The sequence below is a fragment of the Gymnoscopelus microlampas genome (assembly GCF_963454915.1).
Source record: "Gymnoscopelus microlampas genome assembly, chromosome: 21".
In the NCBI taxonomy this organism is placed as follows: Eukaryota; Metazoa; Chordata; class Actinopteri; order Myctophiformes; family Myctophidae; genus Gymnoscopelus; species Gymnoscopelus microlampas.
The window spans coordinates 9,324,784-9,344,455 of NC_139958.1; the positions used below are offsets into that span (position 1 = coordinate 9,324,784).

At 40.8% G+C, this 19,672-nt stretch overlaps 2 protein-coding genes across 2 annotated transcripts; both read left to right on the top strand.

Moving 5' to 3' along the window:
• The first annotated feature begins 2,311 nt into the window (after positions 1-2,311).
• LOC311037719 (hydroxysteroid dehydrogenase-like protein 2) lies at positions 2,312-12,336 on the top strand. The gene is made up of 11 exons (XM_084046987.1): positions 2,312-2,499; positions 4,940-5,103; positions 5,670-5,768; positions 6,341-6,455; positions 7,138-7,244; positions 7,485-7,583; positions 8,008-8,202; positions 8,567-8,638; positions 8,796-8,942; positions 9,697-9,825; positions 11,054-12,336. Exons 1-11 carry the CDS (start codon positions 2,483-2,485, stop codon positions 11,164-11,166), a joined length of 1,257 nt encoding a protein of 418 aa, XP_083903113.1. The 5' UTR covers positions 2,312-2,482; the 3' UTR covers positions 11,167-12,336.
• Positions 12,337-13,090: 754 nt separating this feature from the next.
• Positions 13,091-19,613, top strand: LOC311037751 (ADP-ribosylation factor-like protein 15). The gene is made up of 5 exons (XM_084047035.1): positions 13,091-13,527; positions 16,371-16,521; positions 16,703-16,762; positions 18,121-18,329; positions 19,009-19,613. The coding sequence occupies exons 1-5, from the start codon at positions 13,516-13,518 to the stop codon at positions 19,162-19,164; spliced, it is 588 nt and encodes a 195-aa protein (XP_083903161.1). The 5' UTR covers positions 13,091-13,515; the 3' UTR covers positions 19,165-19,613.
• The last annotated feature ends 59 nt before the right edge of the window (positions 19,614-19,672 follow it).

Sequence of the window (19,672 nt, forward strand, 5' to 3'; positions counted from 1 at the left end):
TCACTACTAATCAAATCTCTGCTTGTCAGCGGAGCCAGCTGATTTGGTTTTGTCTACAGCAGTGGTTCTCAAACTTTTTATTTATTTCAAGCACCCCCTTAACTCTAAGAGTATTCAAATGGACCCACAGGTCCATTTGGTTCCATTTTAAAGGGATATTTCCCCCAAAATTTCTATTGATTAGTCACCCCATTTAGACTTGAATTCATGGATATTTGTTTTGTTTTTGTCGCATTCCTAAGCCAATAATTTGATGACCGGCAGCGGTTCCGTTAGGAGACACAAAGAGTCTCCTTTGTGTCTCCTACCGGAACCGCTGCCTACCAGTCCGCTGGTCATCAAATTATTGGCTTAGGAATGCGACAAAAACAAACAAATATCCATGAATTCAAGTCTCCATGGGGTGACTAATAGATAGAAAAATAGATTTTTTTTTTGGGTGAACTATCCCTTTAATACTCTCAGAGTTACAGACATGTAAGGGTCCATTTGGAACCCCCTCAAGGAACCCGTAGGGACCCTAAGGGATCCTTGAAGGGGTTCCAAATGAACCCTGGACCCCGCTTTTGAGAACCAAGTGGTCTACAGTCCAGTTATTGATGGTTGTTATGTCTGTCCTGATTCCAGTGCATTGATAAACAGGTAACATCCTCCTAAGTGAGTCAGCAGGTAAGTCCCTCGCACAAGGACACTTGGAACAGTGCAACGGTGGGACGTTACGAAGTACAAGCACACTTAAATATAGGGTTTTCAGGTATCTGTGATTCTTTTTACATGTTAGCACTTTATAGTCCTTACTTCAAAACAGGCTTGTTGCTTTAGTTTTCATGATCAAGAATATTTCAACCTAAATACATGGGAGAATAACAAAAGATTGTGTGTGTGTGTGTGTGTGTGTGTGTGTGTGTGTGTGTGTGTGTGTGTGTGTGTGTGTGTGTGTGTGTGTGTGTGTGTGTGTGTGTGTGTGTGTGTGTGTGTGTGTGTGTGTGTGTGTGTGTGTGTGTGTCCTACATATCATATGTATACGTATACAGATACCAACCAACATACTATACTGTGGTATCGCATAATGTTTTATGACATAGTACAATATGTGTTTTCATCATTGTAAACTATTATGTTTTCATCATTTAGTGTAATTGTATGCCTCTTTTGGGACGTAATTGAGTTATTTTTATGACCCAGTATAGCACGATGTTGTCCCACCCCCCTACATACCAATTGTGCTTTTGTTTTAGCTATTGTTTAGAATTACTTTTTCTTTTTCTAGGTTTATGGTTTGGAAGTTATAGTATAGTATGTTGTACAGGTGATGTACCATGGTGGGCCCTGTCCTTGGATTAATGACTCATACTATGACTGCCATTTTTCCTAATGGTCTACTGGGTTATAGGCTGGTGTCCTAATTAGAGGCTAAAGGCTAACTACTGTAAAATAATGTAGTTGCAGCTAGAGTGTATAGGCCTACTCATACTTGTTGTAGATTGACTGTCCATATTTATCCTTTCTCCTATATCCAAATATTCTTACTGAGGTGCTGCTATGACTAACTGAATCTAACTATCTGTCTGTCTGTTTGTCTTGCTGTCTGTCTGTCTGCCTGTTTGTATATATGTTGTTTGTTGCTGCTTGCGCTTGTGCTTGCTGTCATTTTGCTTTCTGACTCACATTCATATGAATAGGCCTACGTTCACTCTCAACATAGTTCTATGTGTAATCTAGATGTCTTTATTCCCCTTTTGAATTTGTGTTGCGTCAATATCCACTGAATTTGGAGATTGACCCATTCATTCATTCATTCACTCACCCACCCACCCATTCATGCACCCATTCATTCATTCACCCACCCATTCATGCATTAATGCATTCATTCATTCATTCATTCATTCCATAGATTCATTCAACCTGAATTTGGATTTGACATGAATGCACTTTTTGGGAGGCCAGAAGTCTATGCACCTTTCAAAATAAAGCATAGTAAAATACAGTACTAAAAAGTACTGTATGTAAATACGGTAAGTTACTACTAGACGTAGTGTAAGAAATGTTGTGGAACGTGGTATTTGCCAATTAGGAAGGCCTACTAGAATACAACTAGATTCTGCATAATGAGTACTTACAACTTTTTGTACTTTATTTAAGTACATTTTGATACCAATACTTTTGTACTTTTACTCAAGTGAACTTTGAATTCCGGACTTTCATTTGTAACAGAGTATTTCTATACATTGCACTATTGATATTTTTACTAAAGTAGAAAATGTGAGTACTTCCTCCACCAGATATCCAAAGAACTGACAGGAAGTCTCGCGTGAAGTCCACACAGTCTGACAAGAGTTACGTGACAGACGTGTTGTTCCAGGAAGCTCCTCGCAGCTTTTTGTGTTCATTGAGTCAAACAGATAAATAACAATCAATTTTAAAAAGCACAAGTTTTTTTTCCGTCTCGACCCACCAAGGGGAAAGTTGGAAAGCCGCCAAAATGTTTGCAAACACGGGGTGAGTTTTGCGTCTTTTTCCAACTGGTTAGCATGTTTCCCTCATGCAAACCAATGAGCTGGTGTTAGCATTAAGGCTAAGGTCAAAAAACTGAAATCTTTGTTTTATTTTGACAGTTTTTTTTATGTGAAGTCAAAAGTATACAAATGACTTTAAAACGATTAAGATGATTTAAAACATTTTTCATATGTTTGCATTTGTATTTTTTGAGATATTTACCATTTCTCGTATTTATTATATTTTACTCTGAATAATGACGCAACGTATGTATTTCTTCAGTGTTGACTTATTGTATTAAATACTTGTATTGTTAAAGATTTAGGCTACAATTGTATAGATTTTTGTTACATGTTGATATTGTGGATGCATGGTCAACTTTCACCCAGTTACCTCTGACCCAGTCTGTGTGGTTTAATAACCGGGGTTAAACTAGCTAGCCTTGGACTATCATGTGTATTTTTTTATCGATTTTGACATTTGCATATCTTTCATATATACGAAAGACTCGATAAAATACATCTATGATAGTCTTGATCCAAGGCTAGGGTTAAACCAGGTCGGTCGAGATGTAGTCCAATGCATTTGGATGTAGAGCTAGAAGCTAGTGTTGTGCTGCAGCTGCTACTACTATAGCCCTGCCTGAAACATGACTGTCATACCATGAGCGTCATGTGAACCATGGCTACTACTACTGCTACTGCTGCCAAGACTATCATGGATGTATTTTATCGAGTCTGACTTGTGTCAAAATCGATAAAATACACCTATGATAGTCTTGATCCAAGGCTACTGCTGCTACAACAGTTCAAGGGCTTGAAATTGTAAACCCTGGTCCAGACTGAGACAGCAAATAACAGTAATGATGAAAATTAGCCAAATCTGATGCATTAGTAATTCAAACAAACAAAAACTTAATTCAAAGTTGGAACATATCCTCATATGTTTCTGGAAAACGTTTTTCTATCTCACAATTGACATGTAACCCAGCTAACACAGGGGTTGTTTAATTTGATGTCTTGTGCTCTCAACACACAACTTGTGTGAGACACTGTTTTCATGAGGGTCAAACTCCTGCTATCGTACCCTTGAAGAGTGGATAATCCCAACAATAAACAACCAAGAACCTCACATCTGCTGCCTATTCCATAGTATGTGTACTGCAGTTAGTTATATATTTAGTTATTTACAGTAAACTGTACTGCAAATAACCAAATATATAACTAGCAACTATACATTTCTATGAAGCATATTGTTTATTATTATATTATTATTAAAATAATTATATCATGGTCTAATAAATAAAGATTATTCTTAGATTATGATTATTATTATGGTCACTCTAAAACAAATATCCTATTCTGATTGGCAGGAGGATGATATATCAGCTATGAATATTATTTTTATATTACACCTTTTGCTTGCATGTCATTGTCAGCATGTAGAAAGACTTACGTACTGTTAGTCCTGCGTTGGAATTATATCATACACAGCATAGATAGTCGTGCTGTGGCTGGCTAGTCTGTTTAGTTGGCTGATTTAGAACTGATGATTAATGTACACATCAGAACAGATTGATCTCATCCTACAGCAGTGGTTCTCAACCTTTTCAGGCCGTGACCCCCCAAAATAATCATATCTGAACTAGGGACCCCCCACCCTGATAAGCACTTGGAATGTAGGAGTTGAGGCATTACATTACGTTTGACTCGGTTCACCGCTAAATGAGTTTGTAGATCTGCTATTTTCACAATTTTGGCCTCTTTTCTTATATTGTTTGACAATTTGGCCAGTGTTTGACCAGTTTTTATAGTATATAGTTTGTTGACTACTTTTGATGCAGTAGGCTAATGGTCTTTTTCTTTAAAAAAAATAAATCTTAAATTGTCACTTCACTGTCATCTGGGGACCCCCCTGGGGGTCCCGAACCACTGTCCTACAGAGTGCACATCCTTCTGTGAGTAGGAGGAGGTATGTCTGTTGGGATTGTGCCTGTAAACTTGTTTGCCAGCTTGTGGAATGATGTCCTACATGTAAACAGTTGGTTTTAAAAACATACTAGTTTTACACTGACAGGAATATGAGGTATTTTTTTTTGCATTTGTATTTTGTGAAGTCCACATACAAAATCGGTGTGTGCTACATAATGGCATGCATTGGCGGTGGGTGGGGGGCTGTACTGCTATGGGGCCTCCTGCAACTACGTTATGCCACTGATGCCACCATGGACAATCTTTTAAGTGTCAAAGTAACCTCTTGAATTCGGGAATATTATGGGATTTATCCCAGATGCCAAAGTTGAAACATTAAAATGATAGATTTAATAACAATGTCTCCTCTATTCAAACAACAGCTCAGTTTTTAAAAGTCTGTCTGTGCTTGGTGTGACAATATCACAGCATCATGCTCCATTCAACTATGTCTGTCTGTCTTATCTATCTAGTAAACTGGCAGGTTGTACTTTGTTCATCACGGGCGCTAGTAGAGGCATCGGTAAAGCAATCGCTCTGAAGGCGGCGAGGGACGGAGCCAATGTTGTCATCGCCGCCAAGACGGCTGAGGCACATCCAAAGCTTCCTGGAACCATTTACACTGCAGCACAGGAGAGTGAGTACTAGGAAATAGTATTGTTACTGGGGATGGGACGATGATCATTATTATCATTTATCGTGATATATAACACTCACAATAATCATATCGCAGAGATTTTAAGTTATCGTGAAATTGTCCTCCATCATACAACTTCCAACAAGTTTGCCAAAAATAGCAGATTTACAAGCTCACAACACGTTGTGAGCTTGTTGCAACGAAACACGTTGTGAGCTTGTAGATCTGCTATTTTTTGCGAACGTTCCCCCATAATAGGGATGCTGGGGGTTCAAGTGGTTAACAAAAGTGGCGCTTTAAGCATATTTTCATTATCACAATAATTTTTGCCATAATAATCGTGACATGCAAATGTCATATTGTCACATCCCTAATTGTTAGTTACTACTGTTATTACTAGTATTGTTAACATTGATACTGCTATAATACTACTAGGACAACTACTGCTACTAGTAGTACTGCTATTGGAAATCAGTGACTTTTTCACACAAGTAATGTGTGTGTGTGTGTGTGTGTGTGTGTGTGTGTGTGTGTGTGTGTGTGTGTGTGTGTGTGTGTGCGCGTAGTCGAGGCTCTCGGAGGTAAGGCGTTGCCATGCATCGTCGATGTGCGCGATGAGGAACAAATCAGTGCCGCTGTCGAACAGGCTGTCCAGAAGTTTGGAGGTCAGTTCTACTTTATTCAACTAAATTGTGTTCTATTCTTCTTCCTTTTTTTGTATTCTACTGTGTCCTGTTGTTCTATTGTGTGTAATATTATTATTATGTGGTGTTCTATTCTATTGGTTTCTACACTATCCCATGTGCCCTCTATGGTGCCCTCCCTGTGCTATTTTATTTTATTTTTTGATATGGTGTTCTATGCTATATTCTATTATTGTTACATTCTGTTGGTTTCTATTATGTTCTATTTTATATTTTATATATTCTATTTCTATTTCATTCTGTTTTCTATTCTATTGGTGGTGTTCTCTTCGTATCTTGTGTTCTGTTCTATTCTACAATATTATATTGCATTGTCAGCAGTTCTGTGTCATTAAGGTTCTAGTGTTTCTATTTTAGCATTAGCATAACCTCTGTGTGTGTGTGTGTGTGTGTGTGTGTGTGTGTGTGTGTGTGTGTGTGTGTGTGTGTGTGTGTGTGTGTGTGTGTGTGTGTGTGTGTGTGTGTGTGTGTGTGTGTGTGTGTGTGTGTGTGTGTGTGTGTGTGTGTGTGTGTGTGTGTGTGTGTGGCTCCAGGTATTGACATCCTGGTGAACAACGCCAGTGCAATCAACCTGACGGGAACAATAGATACTCCGATGAAGAAAGTTGACCTCATGTTGGGAGTCAACCTGCGAGGAACCTACTTAACGTATGAATAACATACCTATAACGTAGGAATAATAATAATGTACGAACAAAGTACAAACTAGAAAATATGCTCCTCGGAGCACAGGTCTCCGCCAGTACTGTTCCTGATTAATCCTGTCTTACCTATTTATATTACATATTGTCACGTGTCACTTGACCAATGTTAGCTTGGCTGATGGAAGCTCACTTCAAAAAATATGAATGATTTTTTGAAGTGCGTTACCTATTTATAGGTTTCTATTTCATCATGCGTCTCGCTAGCCAATCAAAGCAAAGAGTCAGCCTATCACGATACGTGTCACGTGAAGCTTGACCAATGTTAGCTTGGCGGACACACGGAAGGACGGAGACGAAAACATACTTTCCACCTCTGGCGGAGACAATAACATACAATAATGTAAAAATAATTACATAATTAAAGTAGAAAATAACGTACCGATAACATACCAACACTAAAACAAGACATATATGGGTATATGCCTACTTTGTGTGCCGTTTCTATGGTGCCCACTCCTCTGTTAACTTCATTGCCGTTATCCACCAGTAGATGTCCTACTTGACACACCCAAGTCAGAAGTAGGTGTTATCAGTGTGCAAGTAATGTGGGGGGCAGGTAGCTGAGACATACAGAAAGAAAAAAAACCTGACCCTGATGAATGAATGTCTCATGTTGTTCTCTTCAGGTCTAAGCTCTGCCTCCCTCACCTGTTGAAGAGCAGCAAAACACCTCACATCCTGAACCTGTCTCCTCCTCTGAACCTGAACCCCGTCTGGTTTAAGAACCACACAGGTAACGATAAAAAAACTACTACTCTACCTGGGTATCCGATCTAAAGACAATACATGAATAGGAAGTCATTTTGTAATAATTATATTTATATTATTATATTATAATAATTATATTGAATAAATAAAAGTTAATTTGAATGAATACCTTTCTATTATCAGTGTGTTTGGCATATAATGACACATGCTACAAATGCCAAATCTGTCCGTGTCAAAGGTTAAATTCCCCTTCATTTGTTGCTAGCGTACACCATGGCCAAATACGGCATGTCCATGTGCGTCCTGGGAATGGCAGAGGAGTTCAGGGGTCAAGTCGCCGTCAACGCGCTGTGGCCGAAAACTGGTGAGTCTGGAATCTATAATATATGATTATATATGCAATATAAAATGCATAAAATGATATTCAGTTGTGGGCTGTGAACAAAGTACAGAACAGGGTACTCAACCCCCTTTCTGCAGACAGAAAGGGGGATTCCAAACTAATATAAACTACAGCTTTTCTCTTCCTGGAAAGTTAGCATGCTGAAATAGAAGCCATTGTTCTATCATTAATAACAAATACAAAATAATGTTTGAAATCTTGTTTGAAATGACCAAACATGCCTAATGATGATGTCACTGGTTGGCAGGTTTCTGAACGGTCCACAGCCCTCCTTTTGAGATACAGAGTGAACAGACAGAAATGGTGCCATCCTTATAATGAGAGTGTGTGTGTGTGTGTGTGTGTGTGTGCTGATGCTACATTGCTAACCCCCCACCCCTCTCAGCCATCCATACAGCGGCCATGGACATGATGGGCGGCTCTGGCATAGGAAAGCAATGTCGCACGGTAGAGATCATGTCCGACGCAGCGTACGCCGTCCTGTCGAAGCCTACCACATACACTGGAAACTTCGTCATCGACGAGACGATCCTCCGGCAGGAGGGTGTTGTCGACTTCAATCAGTATGCCGTGGAGCCTGGTGAGAGCCTCCTGTAGTCTCCTCCTACAGCCCCGCCTCCTCCAGTAGCCTCCTATGGTTTTTCACCACTTGAACCCCAGCATCCATATTCTGGGGGGAACATTAGGGGAAAATAGCCCATCTACAAGCTCACAATTGTGTGAGCTTGTGAGCTTGTAGATGGGCTACTTTGGGCGAAGATATTTGGTGTAGACAAGAGAGAAAAAAAGCGTCCCAAGTACCAAAACTCAGGTTTAGCCAACCCAGTTTACCAAGTCAAGAGGGTTTAAGTGGTTAAAGCCCTTCCAATAGCCTCCTATGTTTCTGAAGCCCCTCCCCCTCATGTAGCCTCTTTGGTAACGCTGCACTCTGATTGGTCTGGCAGGTCAACACCTGTTGCCGGATTTCTTCCTGGACGACGAGCCTGAGGCATTGGTCAAACAGATGGAGGAACATGGTAGGTTACTGCTGCTGCTACTACTAGTACTGCTATTATTACTACTGTACATAATAATACTACTAGTTCTGCAATTACTGCTAAGTACAAATAGTAGTTGTCCTACCGAATCTGCTACTAATACCACTACCTTGTGTCCCATTTCTGTGTTTCTCAGGGGCCACCCCGGCTTTTAAGCCACCCAGTAGTAGTCAACCTGCCAGTACAGGAGGGCCCATAGAAGCCACGTTCAACGTCATCAAAGGAGTCCTTAGTCCTGACATCGTGAAGGCCACTCAGGGAGTGTACAAGTTTGTACTGTCTGGTAAGTTTTTTACCTTCTTGTATTGTTTTCTCGCAGGTATTCGTGGAGCAGAGTAGCCCCACCTGATGCCCCTGGAAGACTCAAATTTCCGGTAGCAGTAGATAGTTTCTTTATTTAGATAGCCCACATGGACGTACAGGACACAACATATAAATCATTGCATAGGTGTACAATATCTGTGTTTCAAACTCTATTTCAAACATATAGAACATTCTGTCTTTTTTTCCCAGGCCATAATTCAATTCAATTTTCAATTACATTTTGAATTACGTTTTGAAAAAAAGAAATATATATAGTTGTTTTTTTTCCGAGTCAGGTGTCACAATTGCCCTATTTGGATTCAAAACGGCTATTGTAGCTGAAAAGCTACAAGTTTGCATGTCTGAATAATGCAAAAACAGAAGTATTTGTTTGCATTTGTCCCCCCCCCCCCCCCCCCCATATATTTTTATAAGCTTTTTTTCCCCCCCATATATTTTCATAAAAAAGTACCATATGTTGTATTGATGGCAAGGCACCAACCTGCTCATCAGTAGCAATTAGGGGTTCAGCGTCTTGCTCAAGGACACTTTGACACTAACTCTGGGCAGCCCGGGATCGAACTGGGAACCTCACGGTTGCCATCCGGCCGCTCTACCGGCCACTCTACCCCTGAGCCACTGCCACCTTTTACATGATTGTTTATTCATTTATGTATAGTGTTTATTTCATTATTGATATCATATTTGACTGTTTGACTGTAATTGATGTCCAGGTGAGCATGAGGGCATTTGGTACATTGACCTGAAGAACGATTCGGGAGCGGCTGGACAGGGCGAGCCGCCAGTCAAAGCAGACGTCATCATGACGATGGACTCGGCCGACTTCAGCAAAATGTTTGCCGGTGAGTTTCGTATTCACCGGCTGTTGGCACGGTTACAGACGGTTTGCGAAACGGATGCTGAATGATGGTTTCCTAATTCAGTTTCCTAATACTATAACAGTGCACACATACCACCGTATTGTCGCATATGCAGTGTTCAAATGGCACAACATGTCCTATCTTGCTCATTGATAAAGTTTAATGTTTTCAATATATCGCAGCAGATGCAATCACACTCTTTGCATAACATTGGGATTTCGTCACGTTACTCTAGTCTTGCGACTGTAGTCGTAACAGCATTTTATGGTCGGCCATGCTATGACTTTCCACGGATCATAACACACCGCTATGGAAAGTTTAAAGCCCAATCTGACCTGGGCTTTGGGCGTGCATTAAAGACAAGCAGCCAGACACACAGGCAGACAACTTCAAATTTTATTTACAGCAGTGTTTCCTCAGGATGTTTTGATATTTTGAAGGGGGGGGGTGGAGGTTGGAGGCCAAAACGCATTAGCCTAATCAAGAGACTGCACAACTGAGCCTCTGTCTTGCATCCCTTATTTTGGAGTGCCGCCATTTTCCACCTTAGAGGCGTTCTTTTATTTTACTGGTCATTTCTGTGGCTGAGCACCCACTACTTAGGAAGGTGTCCAGAGGAAGCCCAGATGATGCCCCTTTTATAGTGTTTTATATGTATATATATATATTAAAGCAAACATGTTTTACTCAAATTTGCTTCTGGGTTCCCTGGAACAAAATATTTTGAGATGTGGGTCTGCGGTCAAATGCATATCATTTTGGGGGTCCTTGACATGAAAAGGTTTGAGCATCAGTGATATAGCGACATAGGATTTCAAGGATTTAAAAGACAAGTCACACTTTTCCCATTTGGGTGTTCCAAAATGTTATTATTAGACAAGATATTCAAGTTGTCTAGAAGAGGACCTTGTCTGTCTGTGAGTGTCTGGACCGATCAGTGCCAAATGTATTGTGCCCGCTGCCAGTAGACCAAGGAAGTACATATCCCTGAATATTTTTCATGTATTGTGAATATTCTTTTACTTTTTAGAACTTTAATACTGAAAGTCAATGGTGGTCACCTGGTCGGATTGGATATGGAGTTAACTGATGTCATAGATTACTGGCCATGTGACTTCCAAGATCCATATGGAAGCCATGCTGTAATTAGACCCTGTCTTGTTTTTTTTATGTGGATATTAATTTCATATTTAACATTTGTCGTTTCCAGGGAAACTGAAGCCGACGATGGCGTTCATGTCGGGGAAGCTGAAAATCAAAGGCGACATGACGATGGCCATTAAAATGGAGAAGATGATGGGCATGATGCAGTCGAAGCTCTAACTCCCCCAGACCGCCTTAACAGGACTTGATTCTCTCATAACACCTTAAGGCAGCGGCGAGGCATCCTTGGTGTGGAGATCGAAGCGGTGACCATGAATTCCCCTTCAATTTCCCTGACCACATTAACTGGACTGATTCTCACACCACTTTAACATAACCCCAGGAATTATTTTCATACCACCTTAAAATAACCCCAGACCACCAGGACTGATACCTCCTTAAAATTCATTGAAGGCTGTGACAGTCTTCACTTCCCAAGACCACCTTAACAGAACTTATTCTCGTAACGCCTTAAGTTTTAGTGAGAGCTTAACACGAACTGTAACGAAACGATGCAGAAATCGCACACCAAATGGCCTTAAATCTTTCTTGGTCCGCCTCAACAGGTCACCATGGTAACTCAGCATCCGTCCACATCTTTTTTTCACCGTGACCACCTAAACCCCAGCATCGGTATTGTGGGGAAAATAGCAGATCGACAAGGCTTTTACAACGCGTCGCGCTGCGACGCGTTGTAAAAGCCTTGTCGATCTGCTATTTTCAGCGAAGGCATTTAATGTAGGGCGAAAACAGAAAAGACACTAGCATAGAGCTAGTGCATAGCACTCCGCTCAACGTATGGGGTTTTAGTGGTTAAGGGTATAGTCGCACATCTGCGTGAGAAGCGTTGTAGCCAACAAGGCGTCAGACATGTCAATTTTCCATGTTGTCTTGCAGCTTGTGGCCACCAGTGCCGTTTTTTTCTGTGTTTTCTGTATATTGCTTGACTTATGCTGCAGTGTGGGCTCCCTGAAAGAAAACTACACGCAAAATGCCTACCAAGTGGGGTCAACCACTGTCCGTCTTTCCTGTTGGTTGATTCCTGGTCAAAGTTCACTAATGTTGAACTCCCAAGTTTCAGACATGTTCAACACGCCACAACGAGAAGCTCCACCTCTTTGCTCCAATAGAATGGAAGTGAACGGGATGCTGACCTAACGCATAATAATAATAATAATAGTGTGACCTTGCCCTAACACTACAGACCTTGACTCACAGGCCACAGAGTCACCATACTACCCGTTAGGTTTAATTTTCTACGTGGCGTATGTGATGTCATCGGTGGGGGATTAATATTATAAATACTGTTATATCATAAATGGTGATGTTCATATTAAAATGTTGAAGGTCTGACTTCAGTTTGTGTGCTATTTTCAAATGTCAAATATACTGTATGTTGTCAAATATTAATGCTACTTTACTAGTATTACTAGTAGTCAGGACCAGGATAAGACTTTTTAGGTCCCACGTTATTGCAGCTATGATATTGAGGAACCAAAACCTCATAATCGTATATAAGATATGACAATACAAATCTTGAATGTTGCTGTGTAAACCGAGGCATTTTTTGTGGTCAGCTTGGGCAACTCTTCCAGCACCACCTGCCTATCGCACCTGCAACTCTAGCACAATGACAGCAAACAGTCCCAGACTTGCCAACACCAGCACCCCAGCGTTGGTTGGTGCCCCAATACATCATCAGCATGATTGATTGATTGATTGAATACTTTATTTAGAAGTTTGCAGAAAAAAGCACATGAAAGTACAGTTAAAATACAAGGTAAACCAAATGGGATAAAAAAAAAAAGCCAATTCAATTGGGGTCCTTTTGTACTCAAAAGGAGCATCACCCTCTGCAAGACAGGTCCAAAAATATCAGATAATTGTATCAATTAAATATACCCAAAGGCATTTAGTTATTTATTCCCCCACTAAGGAAATACCTGATTTCCACAGCAGATATGATGTGTATTGTGATATTACAGATAAGACGATGGTTAAACGAAACATGAGATTACATGTACTTTGGCAGTTACATTTGTGTGTGTGTGTGTATGTGGGCGGGGGTGTGTGCGCGCGCGCAGACACGCGGAAGTTTTGTGGAATGAGCCGTCTGACGCACAGGTCGCGGGCACGAGCACGTACATAGGGTCTCTCTTTGTTTTGGTTGTGTTTTTCTTCTAGGAAGTTGGAACTAAAGGCCGTTTTATTGTCAAAACCACGTTGTTGAAAATAACTAAATCAAGTAAATAGTACCGCGACACCTGGATGCTACTGCTGGTTGTTTGTTCTTTGTTTGAATGGGAGGGAGAAAGAAACAAAAAACGGAACGTTAGCATGTTACCCCTTATGCTAAGGCTTTAAAGACAAGAAACAGTGTGAGGCATGGACGGGTGAACTTTGTAGTTCTTTGTAGTTCTTCACAATATGTCTTAAGTATCGCGTTTAACGTAAAACGTCGCGTTTTGACGATTATTCACCCCCTGAAAAACATACGAGGAAGACTTCCAGCCCCAACCCTCATCCAGGATGGAGTACCTGGTGAGTTACATGTTAAAGCTACACACACACACACACACACACACACACACACACACACACACACACACACACACACACACACACACACTGTAACACTATGTACGTTTTTTGTGTGTGAATAAAATGTTGTTTTGACCAATCTGAATGGTTGAGCATGTTAACACTAAGGTAACAGGCAAGGTGGGCACCAAAACATTCTGGGCACTTGGGAAAAGTGGGCACTTAGGGGTGGAGGAGAGTGGGCACTAGGGATATCTGGGCACTGGAACAACTGGACACTAGGAAGAGTGGGCACTAGGGAAATGTGGGCACTTACAGGGGAGAAGGGTGGGCACTAGAGCAATCTGGGCACAAGTAGGAGTGGGCACCTGAATTAGGATTCGTGTCCACAAGTGTTTGTTTTTTTACTTAACATAGCATGCTGCTTTGTTGTTGGTAAGTGATATTGAACCCACTGTTCTTTAAACCCCTTAACACAACACAACGAGGTCAAAAGTACTATATGAGTTTATTTGCCAAAATAGTACTGAGGTCAAAAGTACCATGTGTTAATTTGGAAAAGGACTGTATTTAATTCGGAACTGCTTGGTTTATTTACTTTAATTTTCAGTTTCAGCTTTAGTCTGTGGTGTGTTGTGTCATGTGGTAGGACTGGTTTTGACTTGCTTCGCCTGAAGGTTAGAATTCATGGTCTTCCCCCTGAGAAAGCCAAGAAAGCAGCGATGCTTTATTATTGTGTTTCTCAACGGGGGTGGCACCACCCCCCAGGGGGCGTTCAGAGCATACGGGGGCGTTAGAAGGAACATTTTTGAAAGGGGAGCGCTGAGGTGCCACTGGGGGGCTCTTCTGTATTTTGCAGTGGAACAGATAATATGAATGCTTGTTAAGAGAAGTCTTGTTTGGTACTGCACCAAATGATTGCCTTTTTTATTGATGTTTGTGATCAATAAGGGTTAGTGTTTGAAGTTCCAATTCATAGCTGCTGTTTAACAGTGAATGATATGGGGAGCCTGCTGGCCTGGCCTGGTCCGGGTGCATACCACATATAGGCTCTAATGCGTTTCGCGGGTTCAGCTCCCCTCCAACGACCTTTGCTGCGTGTCACTCCCTGTCTCTCTCTCTCTCTCCCTGTTTCCTGTCAACCTCCACTGTGTACTATAAACATGGGTATTGAATAGGGGGGTGCTGGCCCAAAACCACTCCTCTATTAGTTCAAGCTCAGTGGTAAAAGTTTCAGCTCTTGCACAGGGGACCCGGGTTCAAATCTCAGGTAGGACATGAAAGTGAAGCTGTAAAGCCCAGTCCACAGCAGTGATTCTCAACGCAACTAGTCGCAACTTGCAACCACTTGCAACATTATACCAAAACTGTGCTGACCTGCAAAGGGTCAATTCAGACTAGGGATGGGACAATAATCGTTATTATCGTTAATCATGTTAAAACAACGCTCACAATAATCGTATCACAGAGATTTAAATGTATTGTCAAATTGTCCTCCGTCATACAGGTCTAGGTCTTAGAATGAATTAGCTTTTGTTGAGCTGCACATTAAGCACCACTTAAACCCTCTACACTTGATCAAACAGACCTGTAAAGAGTGCATTTGGTACGCTCTTATTTCACTCTACATAAATCAATTCGCAAAAAATAGCTGATCTAAGCTTGTAGATCGGCTATTTTTTAAGTTTTAAGCATATTTTGATTATCATGATAATATCGTTAATTGCAATTATTTTTGCCATTATAATCGTCATTTTCCTATCGTCCCATGCCTAATTCAGACAATTCAGAAAACACCAACCTGTTTCGACCAGACTTTTCGTCATCAGGGCAAGAAAGAATCAAACACACTCTTGCCACGTACTGGATCCCTAAACACTCCAGCCAGTGCTGTAGTTCCGTACTATGAATCAGGCGATGCTTTTGATCATAAGTACCAAATTATCTGTTTTTACAGCTATACAACACTAAACTATCTTTCTGAAAACATTAGAGACGGGCAATTGGCAATACAGTAACAGAATATTGATTCATATTTGATCAACACGGCCTAGTTTGACTGTTTGACTGGAGTTCCGTGAGCCGTCCGTGTTGCGCTGGATGAACCTCATTTAAGTTTCAACAGTTCAACCAATCAGAAATGGCGAGTGATATGTAAACTATGCCACCATGCACCACGCAATAGTTTCCGATGCAACTGTGTTGACTTGACAACTGTCGCCGGATTCATTGAGTGTGTCTGCACCCAGAAGTATCTGGGCGGTTCCAAATACTGCAGAAGTAAAAAAAAAATAACACATTGTACTTTGTTCAACTCGTCACAGTAGTTGGGGGTGAGTTCCGTCCTCTCCACCTCCCCCAGCAAAAGATTAACAAGGGTTTGAACTTCACGCCTTTGGTGGAAGAAATGGGCGTTAAATATTTACCCCACAACTTCCCGTTCCCGTTATTTATTGAAAAGACTGGTTTAGATTTAAGAAGAATGCAGATAGATAGATAGAAAGAAAGAAAGAAAGAAAATGGCAGAATGTGTGCATTTCACTCTCTGGATAGTAAAGCTGGGCTTTGGCACGGTAAGAATGTTTACCTGATGTATCCAGAAAGAACTATGAGACTACGAGGGTCATCCTCTGTATGTGTAATGCTGAGAATTTTAGGAACTCTTTTATCCATCTTTCTGTTATACTGGACAGTTGTGTGCTTGGTGGCTGCGTCAACTGTTTCTCATTTTGCTTTTTTTGTTTTGTTTGCTTGTTTGTATCTCTTTTGAAATTCACCTTCTACACTGGTGAGAGCATGAATTTCCGTTTTGGTCATTAAAGTATATGCTATTGTCTTGTCAGTGTTTCAGGACTTTGTGCTGTAAGGATCCTCCTGCTCTCAAACCAGAATATGATGTGGTCTGTATCGGACTGACTGGCTCTGGTAAAACCTCACTCCTCACCAGACTCTGTCAGGAGAACGCCAACATCAACAACATCAAACCCACCACAGGTACTGGTTCTGATAATAAAAGATATAAAGATAATAATTATTATAAAGATAATAAAGTACAACATTATAGGGAAATGAGACAAGATAATAAAGTACAAAATGTAAAGTGTATTAATATATTAATAATAATGTTAGTTAACAATATAATAATAAATGTATATCATTATTTTCTTTCTTGTAGGTTTTGACATCCGGAGCGTTCAGTTCAAAGATGCCGTTTTGAATGTTAAAGAACTGGGAGGTAAAGTTACTGTTACTATGCTAATTTACTATTATTAGATACTATAGATCAGTGGTTCTCAAACTTTTTCATGTCAAGGACCCCCAAATTGACACTTATTAGCCCGCGGACCCCCATTTGAAAAGATACGCCAGGGAACCCAATAAGAGAAGGTTTATACGGCTTTTTAGCAGTGATTCTCAACCATTTTAATGTCAAGGACCCCCAGTTTGACATGTATTAGGCTACGGACCCCCATTTAATGGCATTTATACCTCTGGGACCCGAATTTATATTATAAAATCAATGTTAATTTACATTGCTTGAGAGTGTACAAATGGAACCAAATGGACCCTAACGGGTCCATTTGGTTCCATTTGTACACTCTCAGAGTTACAGAACCATAAGGGTCCATTTGGTTCCTGTCCATCATTTAGCTGGGGACCCCCTGAACCGCCTCAAGTACCCCTGGGGGTCCCCGTACCCCACTTTGAGAACCAATGCTATAGATACAGTTTTCACAATATTATTATTATACTTTTTTCCTCCGTAATATTATTATAACTTGATTGTCGGTGTCCATTTGAACTCTGAGGTACAGGTCTGGGTGATGTGGTCCTTCGTACAGTCCTTCATCAAAGACCTTCTTGTGTCATTTTATATCAAAAGGCCTTCGCTAGGTCGACAGATTGTTATGACGAAAACACACCCATGACTAATTAATAGATTATATACAAAGCCTTTACGTCTGGTGCCTTACTTTGTCTTCTGACTGTCAAAATTGGAGTTGGTCACACCCCCAAGGCCCAGCTTTAGACCATGCGCCATAGCCTGTTTAAGGATAGGAAGGGGAAGTAGAGCGTTATAAAAACCACTGCCTCATGTGTTTGACCCTTACAGTGACTGGCCCCAAGACTCATACATCAGCAGAGAGAGTGGGACAGGCAGAAAACATGAATTTTGAAATCTCTATGTAAAATAATGTTACAAAAGTACTGGGTGATGAGAGGTATTAGAATATTAAAATGGCCCCGACGGCTGGCGTAGCGGTCCGAGCACCTGCAGTAGGCTGCTAATGCAGCGTGTCGCGGGTTCGAATCCCGATCCCGACAACCTTTGCTGCGTGTCACTCCCCATTTCCTGTCAGTCAGAGACTGTATGCTCTCAATAAAAAACAAAAACAAAAATGAATATTAAAATACTCTACTCGTGTACCAGGTAATTAGTGCACTGGACCATTAGTGCACTGGCTCAGGTATTATCATAGAACCCCAGAATATATTACATATTACATTAGTAACTTACTATTTGAAAGTAGATTAATTACAGATTGGATTAGAAACATATATATTTTGAAATACTCTACTCTTATGTACCAGGCAGTGAGACCATTAGGAAGTACTGGTCCAGGTACTATCAGGGAACCCAGGCGGTGGTCTTCGTCATAGACTCCGCCTCCAGCGACTCGGTCCTGGAAGGTTCCCGATCCGAGCTCCACTCGGCTCTTCAGCACCCTCAGCTCTGCACCCTGCCCTTCCTCATCCTGGCCAATCACACGGACCGACCCGCCGCACGCAGTGTCCACGAGGTACCAGCAGCACACAAGAAGTAGAAGTACATATAGAGAGTACACTAACGTATACACAAAGTACCAGTGGTGTTGGAAAGTAACATGTACTCAAGTAGTGTACTTAAGTACAATTTTGGTATTTTTTACTTTACTGGAGTATTTTCCATTTTCAATACTTTTACTTCTACTCCACTACATCTCAGAGGAAAATATTGTACTTTTACTCCACTACAATTATCTGAAAACCTTAGTTACTACCAGTAGTTATCTTGTAGATTTCGATTATATTATGATATTAAAAAAAACATACATTAATCACTTCAGACCTATATACTTTGGCTATTGGAAAATAGCCGATCTACAAACTCAAAATATTTTTTTTGTTTTGTCGCATTCCTAAGCTAATAATTTGATGATCGGCAGCGATTCCGGTATGAGACACAAAGAGTCTCATTTGTGTCTCATACCGGAACCGGTAGTCATCAAATTATTGGCTTAGGAATGCGACAAAAACAAAAAAACATCCATGAATTTAAGTCTCCTAATCGATAGAGAGAAAAAATATTTTTTTGGGGTGAACTATCCCTTTAATGTCATTCCATGAATGTTCTTGCGGTCGATCAGTGAAAGTAATTGCTAGTACTTCAAAGTATTTGTTCTAGTACTAAACGCAACCCCCGGTTCTCCGTTCCCTCAGATCAGGAAGTACCTTGAACTGGAACCTTTGGCGCTCGGCAAGAGCTGGGTGCTGCAGCCCACCTCATTGGACGACATGGCCGCCGTTAGAGAGAGCTTCTGCCAGCTCATTGGCCTCCTGGAGGAGAAGGAGTTCCTTACCCAGAATCCTGTGTGATGGCGTTTCCTTTAAGCAGGCCTGTTTAAAAATAAGGAAAGAAATATTATATATTATATATATAAGATTATACACACACACACACACACACACACACACACACACACACACACACACACACACACACACACACACACACAGGCACACAGGCACACATACACTTTTTTTGCCTGCCTCAAACTATAGTTAAGTGTATAGTTTCACATGTCCAAAGATTCTGTTAATAAATCATTTTTGTCCGATTATATATAAGGAAACAAATCGCCAATTGTATGAAGTGTGTATTTTATATAAGTACGTATGTGTGTGTGTGTGTGTGTGTGTGTGTGAGTGTGTTGGGTCTTTCAGAATCAGGTCTTTGTGTAAATGTTAATTTTGAGCTTGAGTGATTATTTATACCCAACCATGTTAAGTGAGAAACACCCTTAACCCATTAAGACCGGGAATGCAGCTGTGTCATTTTTAGATTTCTTTGGCTATTCAAAAATAGCAGATCTACAAGCTCAAA